This window comes from Diadema antillarum, unplaced genomic scaffold (genome assembly GCF_040938485.1).
Source record: "Diadema antillarum isolate AM-2024a unplaced genomic scaffold, OU_Dant_1.0 scf00000049, whole genome shotgun sequence".
Lineage (NCBI taxonomy): Eukaryota > Metazoa > Echinodermata > Echinoidea > Diadematoida > Diadematidae > Diadema > Diadema antillarum.
In genome coordinates, this window is record NW_027270938.1 from 1,304,823 (window position 1) to 1,326,948 (window position 22,126).

Below are 22,126 nucleotides of genomic sequence, written 5' to 3' on the forward strand. Positions count from 1 at the left end.
TTTCATATATAACATATCATGAAAAATTGTGACGGCATGACATCATCAACTCACTCATTTGAATATTAATAAGGACTGGCTAAGACATTTTTTTTTTCGAAAAAATATGACATTTCAAAATGTCATATCTTCCTTATTTCTTATCCATTTTTTTTTTCATTTTTGGAATGTTCCAATCTGTAGGGATTTTTTCTCTTCCTTTTGGAGGTTTATTCATTTTCTTTTTTGGGTGGATTTCCTCTTTAAAGGCCATGATGCCCATGCAGGGATTTTGATTTGATTTGATTTGATATGATTTGTTTTGATTTGATTTGATTTGATTTGATTTGATTTGATTTGATTTAATTTGATTTGATTTGATTTGATTCATTCACCAAATGCATATGTTTGTTTGTTTGTTTGTTTTATTTCGACACGGTTTAAAAAACCCACTATCAGCCTCAGGGCTGTTTTTCAGTGAGTCCGTATAATATACATGGTATAAAACGACAAAACATACTACAGAACAAAAGATAGCATTTACAAACAGGACAAGAAACATATTGACAAAACAAAAATACAATAACAAAGCCTGATTAGGGTTTAAAAAAATCATTACAAAAAACAAAACGAAAAACAAAACAAAACACGATATCATATAAATCATTGGGGAATGGGCAGAGCCGATGAAAAAAAGTAATAAAAAAATGAATTTTACAAATCTGAAAATTACCTTATCAAAACGGAGTTTGAAAAATAATACAATCAATGTTTGACACAAATCTATTTAACTGGATTTCACATCTGAGATTGATTGGGAGGCTGTGGGATACACTGACGCTATACATACAATGCGCTGTTTCTCTTGAAATTTGTGTTTGGCTTTGGGAGGGAAACTTTGGAGTCGTTATTTCTCAGTTGGTAATGTGACTATTTTGTTGTTCATTTAGCAGAAATTTCCTTAGGAACATATTTGCGTAGTAGTTTGAAAACCAATATGGCCAGATCTTTTTCTAACTTCACATTCAGACAGTCTATATGTAATGTTTCATATCAGTAACTTTCGACTATACATATATACCATTTACTTGTAGGATTATTCTCAGTGCCCTGTTCTGAACGACTTGAGTTTCCGTGTGGCGGTGGAATTTGAATTCATCCAAATTGTATTATGACAGTAATCAAAATGGGGTTGTATCATGCTTTTGTATGAATGCGCGTATAATAGTAAACTATTTAATGCCTTTGACTTAACATATTACTTATTTGTGGAGCCCAGGGCAAATGACTATAAAGAATAACGCCAAGGTATTTACATTCCGAGACAAACTCCAGCTCGCTATTTTCAATAAAGAAGGACACAAAAGAAAACGGGATAATCTCCTTTGTGATCCCATCAGCGTAGCTTTGCATTTTTTGTTTACATTCAATAGTAACTCGTTGTGGCTCAGCCAGTTCACTACTGGGGCTAAGTCATCGTTCACCTTTCTTTCAAGCTCATCGGAGTCTTTACTTGCTACATGATACAGAGACAAGTATCGTCTGAGTACAGAGATGATAAGGACCTACAATGGTGGACTACACGAGGTAAATCGTTCATTTATAAAATAAAATAACAATGGCCCTATATAGTATACTGCCTTGGGGCACCCCAGAAGTGACAAATGATGTGGTCGACATATGTCCATTTATAATAGTTACCAACATGCACACAGTTTGTACATGGAATATGTCATTACATTTTGTGTGGATCGTCATAAATATAAGCTGTGAAAAGCTTCTGACTGGGACGACCGTCATAACTTACACTAACAACAATTCCAACTGGTAGTTTTTTATATTATTGTCATTATCATTATTATTATAGACATATCAATGAAATGATGAATTATCAATAGTTATTTTAGATACTGATTTCACTCAAAGGAAAATATTGTGTATTGTACCCTATACATTATGTAGGCCCTATAATGTACCCATGTGGCAAGGGGAGGGGGGGGGGGGGGTCGCTCGACAGACATCTCCTGGATATTGACCCTACAAAGTGGCGTATTTTGATACAGCATAACAAATTTGCACTCCTAAATGGCGTCACAGGGGCATTTAGTACATCAGTGACTCCCATTTTAACGAGGTCCTCTGGACCGGCAGTTTTCTATCGTTGTATCGAAAATTTATAGACAAACAAATAAAGTATAATAGGCACCTATAAAGATATAGATGATAATTTTTGGACATAACTTCATTGTATCGGCAATTTCATTATAACCATGTTCGTTATAATTGGAATGCACTGTACCCTCAATGGAAATATATTTCATTAAATAGTACCAAATTATATTCAATGCACAACACTTAGGCCTACATGAAGTAGGCCTAGCCGTATCGAAAAATGAAATAGGACCCCTGAAAATATTTTTTTTTCCCCCAGGGAAAACGACGATGACGCTTCATTTCTAAAAACAGATCCCTTTCGACATTTTTGTTTGTTAGGTTTTTTTTTTATGGGTGGGGGCTCGGGGGCTCGGGGGCTCGAGTCATTTGGAGCGTCACCACCCCCCCCCCCCCCCCCCCCCCCCCATTGCATGTGGAACCTATAACGCTGTGTACTAGTATTCAGAACATGATCAACCGTTCACAACGACGGGCTCGAATTCAGACTAATCAACAGTCGCTCTTCGAATCGTGATTGGTAGTTGGTTATTACGTGCGTTCGTGTATGCTAGTTCTGAGCTTGGGCTGTCAGTCGAAATCACCCGCGAGATATGAATCGAATTACCAATAGATTCTACTACAGTTTCGTTTCAGAATCATCCGTTGGCTAATATTCCATCTGCTCACACACAAACACTGGCATTTTTCAGAATCGGATGTCGTCTATGAGCGGTTGGCGACGTCTCTGACTATCAAGAATCTAGTTGCACAGGAGAACGAACGAGAGAGAGAGGTAAGTATCGTTAGACGGAACGTTGGATGGAGTCTAGCCCGACCAGACTCCGTGCGAAGCACGGGCAACGTTGCGGCGCCACGGCGTTCCGGCCGGCCCCGCTGTGGCTGTGCTGTGCGCGCAAGAAACTTCTGTCTTTTCCTTGTGTCCTTGTTGACTTCTGACTGTGTACAAGGAGTCTAAATCAACCTTTCACGTTATATGTTCTCCGGTATGTTCTAGATCTACTGTACATCACACTCAGTGCTCTGCCAGGTTACACTGCACTACATTACAGCACTTTGTCTTGGTTTAGTGCTAAAACTATTCCTCACCTGTTTACTGGATGGTTTTAACTTCTACCGTTAACATGCCTGGATCACAATCTTCATCATTCATGCATCATGGCCACAATATTTTATTGCTCCCTTGTTCTCCCTTTAGTGGACTTGCATGTGCCCCCCTCAAAAAAAGCGGCCTTTAGGCTTTACCCAAATTTAATTAAATGCGAGGCCTGGTTGTAGATAGAAGAAAATGATTGAATTAAAAAATGGCATCTAATATTGAGATTAAAAAGGCTTGACAATAAGACAGTGCATTGTTATTAAAGTCTACACATAATAAGACTACCGTTTGTACATAACAATTTTGGATAAACATCGCGTACAAGCAAGCAAGAGGTCTATGTTTTGCAGAAAACCAATACAAAAGAAAGAGATAGAAAAGAAATAGGGAGGATTAGAAGCAGAAAGAGGGAGAAAGAGAGAGAAGAAAGGAATATATGGACAAAGATGGGAGTGAAAGAGAAACAAAAGGAAAGAGAGCAAGGAAAGACAATGAAAAGACAGAAAAGAAAAGAGAGAGGGAAAAAAAGAGAGTACCGGTACATGTGTATAAGATTGACAATCACGAGTCCTCTCTTTTCCTTGAAACAAGTAGTGTGGCAACATTGTACTCTCACTCTCAGCTCTGGTATGCACCTGGTATGCATGGTACATTTAAACTTACCTTGTACCTATATGGTAGCTATCTGTACATGTAGAGGGTCAGGCAAGAATGCGGGATTACCATACAAACTTTCAATTGTACGTTATCATTTTATACTTGGCAGGAAAAATTGTCTGAACCTATTTGTCCTATTTGTCTTATTCTTCCAGACCTGTTTTAACATGACTTCAGTATAATAAAGAGAATGAGATCAGTCCCCGACAATGACTTCACAAGTGTGGCAAAAATATCACTTGCTGCAATCTCATGAATCCAGTTGATGGTACGCCAAGCTGTGGAGGAAATTCATTAGTTTGATATTTTGCCCCTTTTGTCTTTAAAATAGTGAACAAATTGGTATTACACCATACCTCCCTTTGCTTGCTCGTTCACCAGTAATATGAAAAGAATGATGGATATGGTGTATTATGGTTTATTCCTCAATGGCAGGACTCTATGCAAGAAAGGTTCAGGAGCATTTAAATAGTTTTGATCGCAAAACAAGTTAATACTGTTCTTGTTGATTTGAGATGTTTTCGGTTGTGTAAAGCTGCTAAAAAAAACCCCAAAGAAAATAATAAGAAAAATCATAACATAAACAATAAGAATGTTTTTTATGTCAAAAATGAGGTTTCACTGGAAAGAATTTATTTTAGTCTATAGACTCCCTTCAAAATGGATAGAAATGGCACTTAACCATTTTCTGCAATCAAACTCTGACTATATTTGATCCAGATGGATACATTGGAGAGCCGAGTGGAGGAACTTCGGCAGGAGCTCCGGGAGAAAGATGCCAACCTCCACAAGGCGGCCACCATAGGCAAGCAGCTGCTGGAGGAAAATCACAAGTTGGAGCAGCAGAATGAGGACCTCGTCAATGAGTACACAGCTCAAATCAGGGTAATTAATTATGATAAGTTTTGATAGCCTTGTCACTGTGTAGATCTGCCTCTGTTGCCAACTCTGCCCATTCTATTCACTGGATACCTTACTGGCTGTGTAGCATTTATGTAAACATGAGAATGTACAGCTGCAGTTCGATGTGTAATTCCCTGCCTTAGTACTCTGCAGATGCATGTTTGTTGTGTTCACTTCTTACTTAAAGAAGTTTGCTGTCTGTGATACTTGCATCTTTGGATATTGCACTGTCATTCCAGGTATTTTCTGCTACAGTGAAACCCCGTTATAACGAAGTTCGTGGGACCGGCGATATTACCTCATTATAACCGGTAGCTTGTTATAACAGTACGCATCTAAAACAAAGACAAACATAAACACGACGTCATATACCCATCAATCAAACTTAAGAACATCCTTTGCATTGTTCTTACAGAATTATGGATCATTATTATTGAGAGAATAAAGGGAATTATTTGTGAATTAATACAAAAAAAAAGACGAAAAAAAATGTAGGGGTTGAAATGCTTTAATTTTTTATTTTTCTTCCAAAAATCTCTTCGCATAATAGTTGCACATTATGTTCTTGAGAAGTAGGCCTACTCGGCAGGATCATATTTGTGATTATTTCTACACCTATCTCTTCCTCTTGTATTGAACCGTTCTGTAAGAATGATGTTTGTTTGTTTTTTTCGTTTGTGAAATACAGTGTAAAATGACAATGAACAAAATCAGATTGTACATGGATAGCGTGAATTTGGTTTTCAATGTTTCGTTTGTCGCATGTTTAAAAGCGGAAAGTCAAGAAATGGAACCTCGTTATATCCGATCAAATTGCTTATGTTTTTCTTTATCATGATGCACTGAAATTGTCCTCGTTATAACCGGAATCTCGTTATAACCGAACTCGTTATAACCGATTCGTTCTGCCGTAGGTTGACATGCAAAAGAAAGCGGGACGGACGTGATCACCTCATAGCGCCTTGAGTATCTTTTTTAGGAAGAAATGAGCGCTTTATAAGAGTCTCACTATTATTATTATTATTATTATAAGCGTCCCTCGTTATAACCGAACACGTTATAACGGGGTTTCACTGTAACTATCAGTACCATATGAAGTGCTGAAATAGAAATGTAACTGCATGAAAGTTTTGTTGAATAATCATGAAAATGCACTGTACAAATGGATGCTTCAGTATGTTATGAGACTGAGAGTACATTTGTACTCTAAATGCATTCCAATAATTCAGAGCTAACCTTTCACTTTATTGTCAGTTTATTAAGAGAAAGATGTGACAACAGTTGACAAATATGAACCTTGTTTTATGTATGTGAGACTCTGTGAGATGCAATTCAATTCAATTTTTGCTAAACAAGAACTAATAGACGAGGTTTGATTTAAAGACAAGAGATGACAAGGAATTTGCAGAACATTTTTCATTTCATCAAATGAATAGAAAGCTTATTAAAGTTGAATTGCACAATCTGAATCGAGTTGAATTCAAATTCTAACAGTATTTGACCCATCCAGGAGCAAATGTTGTAATGTGTCACCCTTTGCCTCATGAATGTCCAATGCAGGATCTGGAGCAAGAAAAGTACACCCTGCAAATGCAGCTGGCCAACAAGGAGCACCTGGAGCAGTACCATGCCACCGAGCTGAAGTGTCTCCAGGAGAGCAAGGAGAAGGAGACTGCAGCCATCAGGGAGCAGATGGAGCTGAAGCACTCCCTGGAGCTGAAGAAGCTGCGAGCCACCAGCGAGGCTTTCCAGTCAGACCTGGAGCATGGCAGGATTGAAAATGAACAACTGAAGGAAAAGGTACTTAAAGTCCCCAGTAAACCCCAGAGAGTCCTCTTCTCTCTTTAATACCTCTGTCATTCTATCCTCATCGTGAGTGATTTTCTCACATAGTTTTATCGTTCTCACCTGGTGTTTTTCCCAACATCCTTCTCTCTCTCTATCTGTCTCCCTGTGTCTCTCTTTCCGTCTATCTGTCAATCTATTTTTTTTTTGGTCTATCTACCAGTATGTATCTGTCTGTCTATCTTTCTGTCTATCTATCCATCTATCTATTTATCTACCTTCTTACCTTTCTATCTATCTAGCTATCCTTATATCTTTTTATCTTTCAGTGTGTCTCATTTTGCTGATATACCAACTTGATCAATATAATCTTCCATTGGCTTCTAAATGGGTGGGTTTTGTTGTTTTGTTTTGTTTTTTGCTGTTCCCATCTCTATCTTACCTTTATATCATCATCTTCGAGTGCACCTTGAGCATTTTATTTAATGGACTTGGTGCAATATAAATTGCGATTATTATTATCATTATTGTTATTTTACCTATATACAGCTGTACTTCATGTCTTCAGACAGTTCATGCACGTGACACATCAAGTAAAAGGACTGATCTAAATCATGGATTTGATTTTGACTATGCCTGTGAATTCAGACCACGATGCCTATCTTCTAATTTGACATGCATTCCAAGCGTAAGACCTTGAGTGACTAGCCAGGGAAAGAGGCACTAATACTGTAAAAAGCGTGGATATTTTCGTGTGAGTAATTTTTCGTGCAAGGCCAGATAAGATGTGTTTGATGGCATGTTCTTTATTCTGTGGAATCAAGACATGAACTACTGGAACATATACTTGCAAGCCAAAATATTTATGTGCTTTTATTTTTGCACTGGTTATGCGAAATGCATGAAAATTTCAACACCGCGAAAAATTCCACTTTTACAGTAGCCAGATAGTGTAGATTTATCCCCTTCTGCTAAGTACTGCACATTGTGATACACATAAGACCTTATGATCTACACCCTCTTGCAGGCCAGTTAAAACCACAATGGCATGTGTAAATTGTATGAGAGGAGTATGTGGTACACAGTGTTTCTCTGTTCCTTTTTGTTCTTATAGCTAAAGATATCGGAGTCTGCCCTAAAGGATGCCTTAGACAAGGCCAACGCTACTATCCTTGAACAGACCATGTCAGCAGAGGACAGAATGTATGCAGTCCAGGAAGAGAACAACACACTGACTGCAGAAAAGGTAATTTATTCATTTATTTGCTTTCTCCATGCTTCAATCTCAGTGTTTCAGTTTACTAAAATGCACATACAATGATATCACATATCCGTACATTGTATTTTAATTCTGTGATCTGTTATGCAATAGTCTAAGTTTGAATAAATTCATGTTGTATCTCATGTAGGTGGAATTACTTTTTCACTTAATTAGCATCAACTGGTTGACAAAAACCTTACAATCTAGAATACTGTGGTTTGTTTGTTTGATTTGATCACAGGTAATTTGATGTCAACGAACCTTGTCAGTCATGAAAACAGAGGACAGTCAGTTCCATGTTTCATCAAATTTCTGCACAAAACAGCAATATGTTCATCTAAGGTTTGACCCAATTACATGCAAACATTCATTCACAGATGGAACTCTCTGCCCGCCTGAAAGAATCCAAGGATGAGGTTGAACAGCTTCACTACGCAAAGCACATGCTGACCCAGCAGAACGCCGAGCTGGAGAGTAGAGCAGATGAGGAACACACCCAATGTCTGACATACTTCAGAAATTTACAGGTAAATGGCATTTATGTCACATTCTTACTTAAAGCTCTCTGCCTATAAATCCTTTCTGAAAGCCTAAACAGATCTGCCAACCTGAGGTAAGCTTCATAAGACTACATTTTTTACTGTTCCTAATGCTTCAGACAGATACAATTCTGGGTTGTTGATTGTTTTAACAGATACATTTCTTGACTTCATTAATTCACACATGTATTAACATACCATGACCTAGAACCTTTACTCGGCAACTATATCTTATGCTTATTTGTCTAAGGATTTGCCTCATTGATGTTAACTCTTTATTGTCTTGTTTTTGTTAAATGTCATTGTGCTATGTGTTTTGAAATGATTTCACCTATAGCAGGGCTCGGCACTAATTTTTTTTTGTTTGGTGGCCCAATGGGGCCACCAAAATCCTCAATTTCAAATTTTTGGTGGCCCAAGAGAAAAATTTGGTGGCCCCGAAAAAAAAACAATAAAAAAACATTAAACGTCCTGTTTTTTTTAATGAGTCAAATATCTAAGTTTTATCCAGTCATAGTAAGAATTGGAAGTTGGACATACATCTACTCATGAATAAACCTCAACAAACTCGCAACACTCACTCTCAGGCACTCATTCTGTCCTTTTCATCCATCCTTTAAACAAATATAACTGCTAATTTCCGGCGCAAAAAGTTAAGAATTAATTGACGTACTTTTCAAAAAATTTTGGTCGCTGGAGGCGGGCCACCAAATTTCCACCTTTTTTAAATTTGGTGGCCTGACTTTCAATTTTGGTGGCCCCGGGCCACCGGGCCACCGTTAGTGTCGAGCCCTGCCTATAGGGACCCCAAGGATAACAGTGCTGTGGCAATTTACCCGATCAAATGAGATGAATAAACGACTCCAGATAAATTGAAATAAAAAGTATAATGGATATAGCTGTGTTTCTTACTACCAACAGGAAGTTCGCACCCAGGTACAGGAGCTGCAAGCAGAGCTAGACCTCATCAAGCTCCAGTCGACAGATCCCAACAGCAAGGGGAATTCCCTGTTTGCTGAGGTGAGATCAGATTGTGGAAACAGTCTGTTTGTTTGTCTTTGTAATATTACAACTATTTTGACAATTAAGCATCAGCAGTATATTTTGTAGGGGCAAACTGCTATATTGCACTCTTGTTATAACAAGCACTGTTGTAACAAAATTATCATTACAATGAAGTAGAAATTGAGGTCCCAAAATTATTGTCAATGTAGCATTACATAATTTACGGTTGGGGTATATCAAAATTGTGATATAACAAAAGAAAACTGCCTGTCTCGAGGAGTTTGTTATAACAGAAGTCACCTGTACTGTGGGACATAAACTGTAACAGGCTGCTTTAATTTATACAATACCAGCTTTGTCTATCAGGGCAGCATATGTAAACTAGCAATGGCTGGAAAGGTTGTGCATATGATTATGCTGTTATGGCCTTTGTACATGCCAGTAACATATTACCTAATATTTGCTTCAATGTTTAGATGACAATTCTCTTTCTGCCACCATATTGCATCCTGCTTTGACTAGCATGGTGTGTCAATATTGCCACTGGATACCGGTTTGTGACACCTGTAATGATTATTACAGCATCTGCAATTATTTGTTATCGTGCTCATGACGCAAATGCCATCCTACCCCTTACAAAAGGAAAGCATGTTTACTTTGATATCAGTTGCTCAGAGCAAATTTTAGACACTTTCTTTCAAAGTTCATTTTTAACCGAAATGACTTTGAGGACAAGAGTGGGCTAGCAAGTGGTTCCAATTCAGTTCTGTGGAACTTAAAGGGATTGTACAGTTATGGTTGAGACCTAATTTCAGGTTTCTAACATTTTTTGGTGAGATAATGAGAAACCTCTTATAAAATGTGAAAGAGCATGTAATTCTATGAGGGATTCAACGTTTATTTGATGAAAATTGGTTTTGAAATGGCTGAGATATCAAAAAAGAGCGATTCTAATAAAGTGTGGGACCCACACTTTATTACCATCGCTTTGTTTTACTTTTTTTTTTTGATGTTTCAGTCATTCCAATTTTCGTCAAATAAACTTTGAATTCCTCATAAAATGGTATGTTCTGTACTATATCATAAGTGTTTTCTTTGTATCTCACAAAAAGTTAAAAACCCAATTCTCATCTCCACCAAAATTGTACTATCCCTTTAACGGTGAATTCATGGGTCAATACCTACCCAGTTTTCCACAGTAAAACAGACAGGATAGATAATAGAATTCTTTGTTTTCATGGTTGATTTGCACAGGTTGAGGACAAACGACAGGCACTGGAGAAGAAGATGATTGGAATGCAGCTCAACCTGGATGCCGCCAAGAAACAGCTGACACACAAGAAGCAACAGATTCAGAACCTCAAGGTAATACCACCGTTTTACAGAGATTTTTTTTTCATCGGTCACACGTTGGAAGCAAAGTTTTTTGCTTCCAGCCACCCACCGTAGTGTGTTGGCTGGCACTCTGATGAATCCGACTTGTCTTGGTTGATTATCAAGTCAGTGTCAAGCATGTCGGGCGTGATCTGATGAGACAAGATCGTCTGATGAGGATAATGCGCGACATATCTGATGCTGACCTAATAGTCGACCAGCACAAGCTGGATTCATCAGATTATGATCCAATACATTTCGGTGGGTGGCTTAAGCAACAAACTTTGCTTCCGGCGAGTGACGAATGAGTACAAATCTCTATGGAATGGGGATATCAGGAAAAACTCTTTGATTTGACTTGCTGAACCTCAAAAAAGAATCCAGGTCCTGCTTGTAGCATTGCTTTTCTTTTTTTTGGCAGAATTTAGTCTAATGATAGATCTAAAAGCACATTGCTTGACCTCACATGAGTGTGCTCTTGTTTTCATACCAAGATCTCCCTTGCTGGTTAGTCCAAATTACGACATGGCCTACTTGTCTTGAGTAATCCTCATTTGGATTATTTGACTTAAAATCTCTGACAGAAATGTGCATATTGAAACATAGTGCCGTACAACGTAGTTTCACTAGACATTCTAATTTTGTATACATTTGATATGAATGAAACAGTCGTTTAGTGTTCATTGAAGTGTAAATTTGATACGTTTATGGTAGAACATACCACTTAAGAAGTACTTGTAGGTGAATAAAATAGACTGTTTCATTTGAAAATGTACCACTACCAGTCGTGTGATTATTGGTATTTGCTCAAATAGTGCATATTTGAACTTCTGCGTCATGTCATATGATAATGTAAGAAGGCCAGCCCTGCATATTTTTTCCTTGATAGTTCCCAAAGCTGTAATCTGGCTGCAGTATGCTGTCACTCTTCGCTCAATCTACTCCCATTGTCGACGTTGAAACTTCTTTCAATTACACAGAAAAACAAATACAAAAGAAGATGTGACTTGTATGCTTATATATGCATTAAAAATTTGAACCTTATGTTATTATCCCTTCTCCCTTTTCCCTCTCTCATTCTGTCTTGCGCCCTCACGTGGTGATCCCAGTACCAGATTGCTGGACTGCTCCAGATGGACAGGGGAGGGGCAGCTGCCTCCCAGGTGGAGCAGCTAGAGCAGCTCTTGGCCCAGAGTAGGACTGACGTGCAGAACCTGACCCAGAAGCTGCACAATGTCCAGAGCCACCAGAAGGTAGTCTTTCACACCAGGACCTGTAATTATCCAACACATAAATCAAAAATTTCATGACGCAGTCATGTGATAAAATGCGAGGTTTTTTTTTTTTTTCATCATGCTATTTGTTTGTTTGTTTGTTTCAGTTTTCACTGAAACAGCAGTTTATGCCAAGTGGGGGTACTGTGGTGTAGTGGACAAAACTTGAATTTCAATCTGAAATCTGTCAAATGCAAACATCCGTGGACAAGATGTTTTTACCCACTATGTCCCTCTTGGCCCAGGTGTATCAATGGATACCTGGCATGGCAGGGCCCTGTGGTAGAGCAGTGGCAACAATGAAAAGACTACATTGGATGAAGAAGACCATATTATTGTTATTACTTATTGTTATTTTTATCATTGGTAGTAGTTTTATTACTCTCATCTTTATTGTCAGTATTATTATTAGTAGTAGTATTATTATCCTTCCCTTACATACGCAGTTATAATTAGGCAGTAAAATTCACAAGAGGGCTAAAAGTGACAAAATATTGCCATATTGATTTGGTTAAGTACATGGGGAGAGTGTGCATTTGATTTGATAGTGGCAGTGTCTGTAGCAACAAGCGGTCAGGGGAATTTATTTTGTCCAGATCGCTGTAATCTAAGTTATACTTTATTGTGGCGTAGGTTATGAGAGATTCTGGACTCAGACAAAACTACTGGTAACCCTCTATCCTGTGTCCTGTCTTGAGATGTGATAGACTCACAAAGTTTGATTTGATAGCAAAAATCTCACAGATTCTTTGCCATTTTCATTGTTATGTACTTATCCATCAATTGTATTTTCCAGCTAGAAGGCACATACTATAAATCTTTCATTCAACAACATTTGATTGACATCATACTAATTGTTTACAAAGATTAATGGACATTGTGTTTGAAATGCAGAGCTCTGGGATAGTCCTTGAGGATTGTGGAGGAGCCCCAGAGAGTCCATCACGTGACAGACTAAAGAGGTTCTACCAGAGCAAATTGGACCAGGCAGGGTGAGTATCAACACATTGCGAAACAAGGCATACCAGTACTGTGTATGCTCACACGTTGTTGTTGTTGTTTTTTTTTATGATTCTCAGAGTTCAGAAGGATTTGCACTCACAAAGCAACATTAGGTACTCTTGGCTGCCTCTGATGTTATTGTACCTCTGAAACAAACGTACTGTAAAACCAGAAATATTTGTGGTATGAATCTTCTGCGAATGACTACTACTGACATTCAGTGTACTGTGTAGACAAATCTTTCACTATATTTTACTCTCGCCAATCCTGGCTTCTTGAAAAGTTCAGAAAAGTTTCATGCACGCAAACATTTCTGGTGTTGCAGTATTCATCTGTCTGCTGTGTGTCATAATCATTAAACAGCCACATTATAACATTTACGCGACAGTTTAGATACTGTTTTGTAAGCCTTTGTCTGCACTCTTTGGAAATGATAGGAAATTCTAGGAATACTTCCAGAGTTACCAAAGCAAGGTTTTGCTTTTAAAGATGCATGCATCTGCCAATTTCTAACTCGGTGTACAGGAGAAGAGAACTTCTTCTTCTTCTGGTTAAGTCTGCCTCCTTCAATAAGCTGAAGATTCTTGCAGACTGTGTTATTTACATTATAATACAGTTTATTTACAGATATTTACAAGCATATAACAAATATGAAGAACAAAGACTAGCCACTGTGATCAACCGTTAGTCAGTTACGGAATGCTCACACAGATGGCACTGCAACAATTTTTGAGGACAGGGAATTCTAGCCCCATACTGTTCTCAGAAAGAACGAATGGCAATTTTATTCAGTTCTCGAGTATGGTATCTGATAGGATACCATGCTCGAAAACTGCCTCCTATGAGGATATAAGTACATTTAAGATCACACTATAGATCACAGAAATTTTGCAAACCCACCTCCACTGACAGTCCCTCATCTTACTCAGGAAGTGATGGGATGTCCATAACGCATGTGCATTAATGTTTTCTGTTTAGGCAATTTTCCACATTTCACCCTTTGCTCCTTCTGTCCATCCAGCAAGGAGAAAGAGAATGTTGAGAAGGAGCTGCAGTCACAGCGGATGCAGCGTATGTTCCTCAGTGACCGGCTGGTCGAGTGTCAGCGCAACCTGTACGCCAGCGAGAAGCGGGTGCAGCAGCTGCAATCGACCCTCATCGTCAAGGGGGTCAAGATTGACGAGCTCAGAGCCAAGCTGACTGAACATGGTGAGAATCCTGCCTCGTCTGGGGCATCCTCTCATACAGTCGCTGAAATCTGTACACCCACCTTAGTTTAAAAGAGGACCTGAATGTGTCCCTGTGTATAGCACACTTCACACAGGCCTTCAGTGACAATGTTTGTTCAGTGCCCTCACAGCTTACTACTTGTGAAATGCTTCTTTAAACACAGTATGTCTGCTGTATCAAAATTTACTATTTCACCAAATTTAGGTACTATCATTTCCTCATAAACATTTTTGAGCTACAGATGGCAATAATATTATACATGCTTACAAGTCATATATGTCATTGAATGAATGAGTGAAAGATCAGGAGCTGAAAATGCCAACACTTAATTTTTAACAAACAAGAATGCCCCTAAATTGTTCAATTGAATGATATTTGTCAGTTGTGCATACATGCAGAAAATCTTGACTGCTGACAAGTACAAAGTTATTGTACCCTTTTAACAGAAATTAGGGATAATCATGTTAGTAGCACAGTCAACCACCAATATTTATCTCTTCTAATAGGTATAGCTGTTGATAAAGAGGTGAAGGGTGGCTATAAAGAGAGGATACCTGGTCCTGATGACTTTGTCACAAAGAAACCAGAGCCCAAGGAAGGATCAGACTCTAAACCCTTGCAAGGTAGGGAATAGAGTTCCAAACTGTGATGTCAGAGCCATGGCTATGGAAACTGGTTCTAAACAGCCTCACATAGCCAAAAATATGAACACTGTTGTTGCTAATGATGCTTGCACCTGGTTCCAACCCAAGCTATAACAAAAGACTGTGACATCATCACTTCTGTACCCTATGTTCACATTGCTCAAATTCTAGCAGGTTGACTGAGTGAAGCGGTCGGAATCATGCACCCATGTATGGAAAGCTAATTCCTACACTCTCTGTACCAGTTATGCTCCGTATGGATCGCTACAGCTCAGTTAAAGATGAAAACCAACTTTTTATCCTTGGTTTCTAGTGAGCATCCCCGTTTCTTGTTGTATTCAGTTACTTGCAGAATTGAAGCATGTTACACCAATTTTGTGAACTGTGGCTGGAAATGTTCCTCAAAAGAGAGCAAACTCTGACTCCTCTCAGTACTTTAACCCTATTCCAACTGGGGGGGGGGGGGGGGGGGGGCAATTTGACCCCCCTCGCCATTTTTCGCTACGATTCTGCCAGTCGCAAAGATTTTGCTGCGTCGTTTCATGACTTTTTTCATTGTAGTCTCCCGCATATTTTGAGACCAAATTTGCGACGTCCGGGTACACTGTTCTGAAGTTACATAATGTTTTGCATATGCATGTCAACCCAAAAATGGCTCAAATTCAGGATATCGTGTGCAAAACCAATGCAAATTGTGTTTTTTTGTTAAATTGATATAAATTAGATTATTTCAACTTTAAACCATTGAAATTAATCAATTCCAATGTAGATAAGCTTGAAAAAGTGCCTGCAACAAATTTTGGCAAAAAATTAAAAGAAAACAAAAGGTCGAAAAAACAATAAAATACATAAGAAATTAACAAAACAATAAAAATCAAAAGAAATTGATTTTGATTTTGCTATTTTTTACAAGAAGATTATTTGATGTGTCTTGAGGAACTCTGACACAAAAATTTAGGGATCCTTCAGTCATTTTAATGGAATTATAGATGAAAATATGATTTCATGCGTAAATTTGCATAATTAATTTACTAAAAATAGAAAGCCAATATTTTTCTTTTGTCTGACCATGTAATCTTGTAGTTGACATCCGGCTCTATCTTCAGGCAAAATTTTGCGGCAATCGCGCAATTGGCGGCCGAGATCTGAAGGGGGGGGGGGGGTCAAATTGACCCCCCCCCCCAGTAAAAACTTGATCTCAAATAGCCCAGTTAAAATAGGATTAAATTGCTAAAATAAGTCTTTTTAAGATCACCTTCTCATGCTACGTTTGATGCTATCAATTGAGGAAAAGAATCCTGAGTGTCGTGAAGATTCGCGAAATTAAAATGCGTGCGAAAGTTCTTGTCTACACTACTGACAATGAATGCCATAGTGCAAATTCACAAAATTTCAAGCTACAAAAAAGGCCGTTGGCTTCAATTTGTGAAAATTTCATGCTGCCAATATTTCTGGTTTTACAGTGCATGGTTCTTTTAGTTTACCCTTCAAACTTCACATTTTCTGAATTCTGTTAGTAAGCAGAACACAAGGCATCAACCAAAAAGGGAAATTGCCACTCCTGCACAATATGCTGTGCAGAGTTAGACATAATTATGTATCTCTTATGTGTGTGGGTCCTCGTGATCTTTCTTTCTTTTCTTTATTAGTTTACTGTGGTTGATAATTTGATTTGATTTGATTTATGTATTCTCTGTATGGCATCATTTACAATTTTGTTTTTATCAATATAATCAAACCTAATATATCCAAATATGATACTCATTATAGCTAGTTTCTACAATTTCAACAATTTTCATTACACATCTGCTTGGATAGGAACAATGTTTAGGCAGATACTTTCAGACTTGTCTTTTCCTCTTCACTTTCCATTGAAAATTCCATCCAGCTGTTCCAGGTGACTCAGGGGAGATGATTACCAAGGGCTCCAAGTCAGGAGTGCGGTCATCAGAGTCCGTGCAGGGAGCATCGCGTGCAGAGAGAGATGGTTCCAATCCGGCGGGCAGGGAGCCACTTGGTGAGCCGATGACCAACAGGCCCAGCATTCCTCCGGCCGATGGCGACAAGCCCCCAAGGAAGAAAGTGGTCTCCATCAGCAGCAAGGTGACAGAGATGGAGGATGAGGAGGCAGGCCACAGCAGTGGTAAGCACTGTGCGGCAGATGGGGAGGAGAACGCGATGGAGGGGGAAAACAGGCGGAAAAGGAAGGAAGCGACGGCAGAGGATGGGAGGAGCAAAGGGCCAAGGGTGAGGGGCCCCTGTGGTGGTAGACTGGCAGTACCAACCATGATCAGAAAGGATTGCCCTGATGAATGCAAGCAGCAGTGAATGTCACGAAAAGAGCCCTGTGAATAGATCAAACACGTGTGGTACTTTATTTACACAGACATTATTATTGTTGATCCTGAGATGTTTGTCTGTTATTAATCCATTGAGGACGAGACCCGAGTATACTCGGGCAAGTGTCTTTGGGAAATGCGTGTTGTAGCAAAATCAGTCCGTCCTCAACGAGTTAAGTTCTGTTGGTTGTATGAAGTTAAAGTCCCAACATATGACCTCAGCTTGGGATATGAGTTAAACAATATGGAAATACAACTTGTTAAAACAAATTAGGGAACTACGATGTCCTTATATTTTTAAAATGTATTTTGGTGATGTTACAAATGTTTCTATCATGTTTATATCACTTTTGGGGAACTACAGATTATAAAATGAAATACATCTAAAAAATCATACATGTGACTTGAAATACACCTTTAAAATCATACATGTAACTTTTTTCATGATCATCATTTAGCACTGTTGGCAATGTATCTGTGTGACATTGAGACTTTTTTTAAACATACATTCAAGTAAAAAAAAACCACAACTTTCTGTTTGCAGATAAGGAAGTAGTGAATTAAACACAAAAATTGCATCAGTGGCAGGAAGGAGAGCAGTGACTACACGTAAGCTTTGCGTTATTCTTGCAAAGATGACTTTTCACATTACTTAGCATTATGTGCCTTAATGTCATGTATCTCAAATTTGATGAAAGGATGCATGTCTTTGTTGTGTGGATTTTCCTGATACTCCTGGATTCTCCTGAAGGAGACTATTTCATTGCACATTCTTCAAGACAGAATGAGTCCATTCCTTCTTGCAAATTTGCCCCCCAAAAAGTATATATTTTTGGTCCTGGAAATGTGCCAAATGAATGAGTACAATGTGATGTATTGTAGAGTCATGTCTTTACAGTAGCCAGCTGTACTGAAGTTGCCCATGGATTGGCATGTTGAAATGATACACATGTACATTGTACCCTCATTACGTGGAACACGGTTATAACGAAATTTTTGATTTAACAAAGTAAAATTTCAGGTCCAAAAAGTTATCATCTATATAATTATGTGCATATTCTTTATTTGTTCAGCTGTACCAAAACTTCAATATAACGAAAGAAAACTGCCAGTCCCGAGGACTTCATCACAACAGGAGTCGCCTGTACTGACATTCAAACAGAGGAAATTTGCTCAGCATGGGTGTAATCGAGGTGCACTTTCAGTGATCCTGGTTTTTTGAATATCTTTTGTGGGTTTCAACTCAAAGTGTTCCGAGCACCTGTTGCAGTACGTTGTATTACAATGTCTGATTGTACGTGATTAGCTTTGTTCGCATTTTGATACATTTGTTAACCAAATGAATAAATGAGCCTATATCCCCCCCCCCCCCCATTTACAATAACATGCAACACTTCCTTACAAGCTACATGTGAGTACTGACCCAGGTTTGGATCTGTAATGGCAATTTGAGTTACAGAGGTGACATCTATATGATTCAAAGATTCCATCACTTATTTGTAGTGTGATTGAAGAAAGAAGTGACCTCGATTGCATACTGATGGCATGGCTTTTCCAGCCTTGTTTGAGAAAGGCATGTGTACATATGAAGGACAAGTTAACAATGCACCCAGATGTGAAGTTTGGATGCTGCTTCGTGGATTAACAATGGTATCTGAGGATGAAATTGTACATTTGCTCATTATCTTGTGTGATGCACACTCAGCAGAGCTGGGAACATTTGGACCCAAAAATCACTGATAGAATTTTATGAAAGTCGAGTCTGAGCACTGGTCTTGAGGCAGACATGTTAAAGACTTTCTCTCTATATCACAAAGTCTTGCAAATCATTTACCGGACAACTCTATCTCGGTTCATGGTATGACTTATGATTTTGAATTTATTTCTTTTTTGCCTCATCACAGTAATATTATGGGTATAACTTAAGGCAGTGCTCCATACTAACTTTTTTTTCCTTCACTTGCCCTTCAAACAAGTAGATTTCCCACTTTTCATATTTTTACTTTCCTGAAGGGAAAACATATACTGTGTCTGCTTAAAACTAAAAATAAGAGGAAAAAAGATGAAATAATTATTTCTCATTAATCTTGACCATTAAGACATTTTTATGGCATTTAAAATGTGTTATGTTGAATATGTGCCCCGTTTTATCAAAAGATATAATTGATTACAAATTTCTTTATCACACAGGCTGCCATAGACTTATGACAGAAATCAACTATATAATCAATTATAATTCTTCATATAACAGGGGCCTGAGGGTTATAAGCACTGTTATTTATTATGGATTTAATTATTGTCTAAGCTTTTTGCCAATGCTTTTAGTTTATTGTTTCTTTAGATATCTAAAAGGAAATGCTGAAGAGGGAACCCTAGTTCTAGTCTCCATGATTTTAATGATGAAGTAATTTTGGAATCCTTGAACAAGGTGTATACTTTTGTCAATTTATCACACTAAGTAAGATATATGACTATAATGAGATTGAAATCACCAGTGTAGTGTTAGCAGAGAGGGGAAGAGTAAGATGACAAATGTGCTCACTCTCTGTGATCATTAGATGAAAAATTGATGCATGAAATTGAATGATATGGTTTACGTTTTATTCCTTTTGTGTCAGCAGTCAACAACCATGATAATCAATTTCATTTTATCTTCTCAATAACCATGTTTCTTTTGTGTGTCACCTGTTTATTGTTGTGTTGGCAATCTCAGCTGAGTCACCGTCTGATTGGACTGCATTTTCAACATCACACACTACAGTGCACTCCTGTTATAATGAACATGGTTATAACGAAATTCCAGTTACAACGAAGTAAGAATTCAGGCTACAACATTATCCACTCTGTTTATTTATTTTGTTATAACAAAATTTTGATATAACGAAAGATAACTGTTGGTCCTGAGGACTTCATTATAACGGGAGTCCACTGTATATTTGCATGCCCTTGCATAGACGTGATATCTCGATATCAAGTACACATGTTCTCTCTTAAGTTTTCTTGGGCTGGGTCTGGCATTGAGACAGCCAGTACCTAATGCTGCTCAAGGCCATCAACAGTCCAGCATTGTCTCCACTCATTACCCATACAAATGATTACGTGGTGTGTTTGATATTTCCTTGGCTCAATGTTATAGAAAGTTGCTCTGACAGCAACTCTTGCTGCAGTGGCACAATTGTCACATGCAATGGTAATTACAATAATTCTGCTTCCTGATTGGTTGCTACTGCAAGAAGTTGCTATAGAGTACCAAAGTGTGTCATAGCCATTCATCGCCATGGAAACTGGTTCTAAACAACCTCACCTGGCCTGAGATATGAACACTATTGTTGCTAACCATGCTCGCATCTGGTCCCAACTCAAGCTATGACAAAAGACTGACATCATCACTTTAGCACGGTATACTAGCAAGAACTGCTATCCTAACATTTTTTTTTTTTTTTTTTTGAATGAAATTGGACCCTGGACTTGTTGATAATCACACAACATCACCTTCTGCAGATAATAATGACTTTATGCGAACAACTTCTACACATAAGTAGCTTACTTTGGGAAGATTTCATTTTTTATTTTCCCTTCATTTTAGGATTTTTTTCCCTAAGGGGCAAATATATTTTACCATTAAAAAAAAAAGTTTGCTTGCCCAATATGAAATCTTACATGCCTGGGGCAAGGGCTAGTGTCAAGCCCTGTTTAACTCGTTGATGACGAGTCCCGAGAATACTTGTGCAAGTGTTTATGGGAAATGTGCGTTGTATTTATAGTAAAATCAGCCTGTCCTCAATGAGTTGTAAATTCTGTGTCTTCACCCCACTATTCCTCTCTTGTATTCTGAGAAAAGGGATAATGACTGTATATGGATCCACTTATTATTCCTGACAACTCTAAAGCCAAGTTAGATGATACAGATAATGTCCTACATCACCTATATCCCAAATTCCCCTTTTATTAGAGCTTGGGATCATAGATGAATGGTAGTCTATGCAGGTGTTAAATTTTAGTAGAAGGAAGTACATTTTGAATGATCTCCATTTACATATGTATATGTGTACATGATCGTGATTGCTATTAATGCGTCTGTGAGTGATGATAAGTGAATAGTAATAATGATACATACAATTTCTAGAGCACCATTTTCCATTTTATTCAAATGCTCACTTGGCCTAATGTGAATTAGACCAAAGTACATTTATGTTTGAATTTGCCGTGTGAAATACATGTATGTATAAAACATATGTTTTCCATATTGTTAACCTAATCTTTATTAAATCTTTATATTGATAAAATTCATTTAAAGGGGAAGGCTAGTAACTGATCAGTGGGAATCAGTGGAAATGCTGGGAGATGATTGTTCCAATCCTTATGGGATTTATTCAAGAGTTCATTGTATATCTATTGTTGTGTGAAAATGATTTGTTTCAGAATGGTCTCATATTCAAGTAATGTGCAGTTTAATGCTTCCAGGTTAGCGTCCCTGGTCAGTGACGGAGCATTAATCTGCACATTACTTGAATATGAGACCGTTCTGAAGCAAATCATTTTCACACAACAATAGATATACAATGTACTCTTGAATGAATCCCATAAGGATTGGAACAATCATCTCCCAGCATTTCCACTGATTCCCACTGATCAGTTACTAGCCTTCCCCTTTAAGTGTATATAAATATTTTGTTGCAGAGAGACTTGTTCATGCAATATATTTCGTTATTATCGTGCACTATCTGAAAAAAAAACTTAAGTTATCCTATCACAACCACGGGCAAAGTCTTCGTTCCCTATGAACTGAAGAAAAATGTAGATGCAAACTGATAATGAATCTCTCAGTGACAAAGTCCTGTTTAGAATAATTATCTGTCCAAA

The 22,126-nt window shown here is 38.0% G+C and overlaps 1 protein-coding gene across 1 annotated transcript; it reads left to right on the plus strand.

Moving 5' to 3' along the window:
- Nucleotides 1–1,499: 1,499 nt before the first annotated feature.
- Nucleotides 1,500–17,252, plus strand: LOC139715437 (protein Spindly-B-like). The gene is made up of 13 exons (XM_071627010.1): nt 1,500–1,566; nt 2,844–2,926; nt 4,628–4,792; nt 6,371–6,610; nt 7,710–7,841; nt 8,234–8,383; nt 9,317–9,415; nt 10,655–10,765; nt 11,884–12,027; nt 12,943–13,040; nt 14,072–14,259; nt 14,787–14,903; nt 16,813–17,252. The coding sequence occupies exons 1-13, from the start codon at nt 1,500–1,502 to the stop codon at nt 17,250–17,252; spliced, it is 2,034 nt and encodes a 677-aa protein (XP_071483111.1).
- The last annotated feature ends 4,874 nt before the right edge of the window (nt 17,253–22,126 follow it).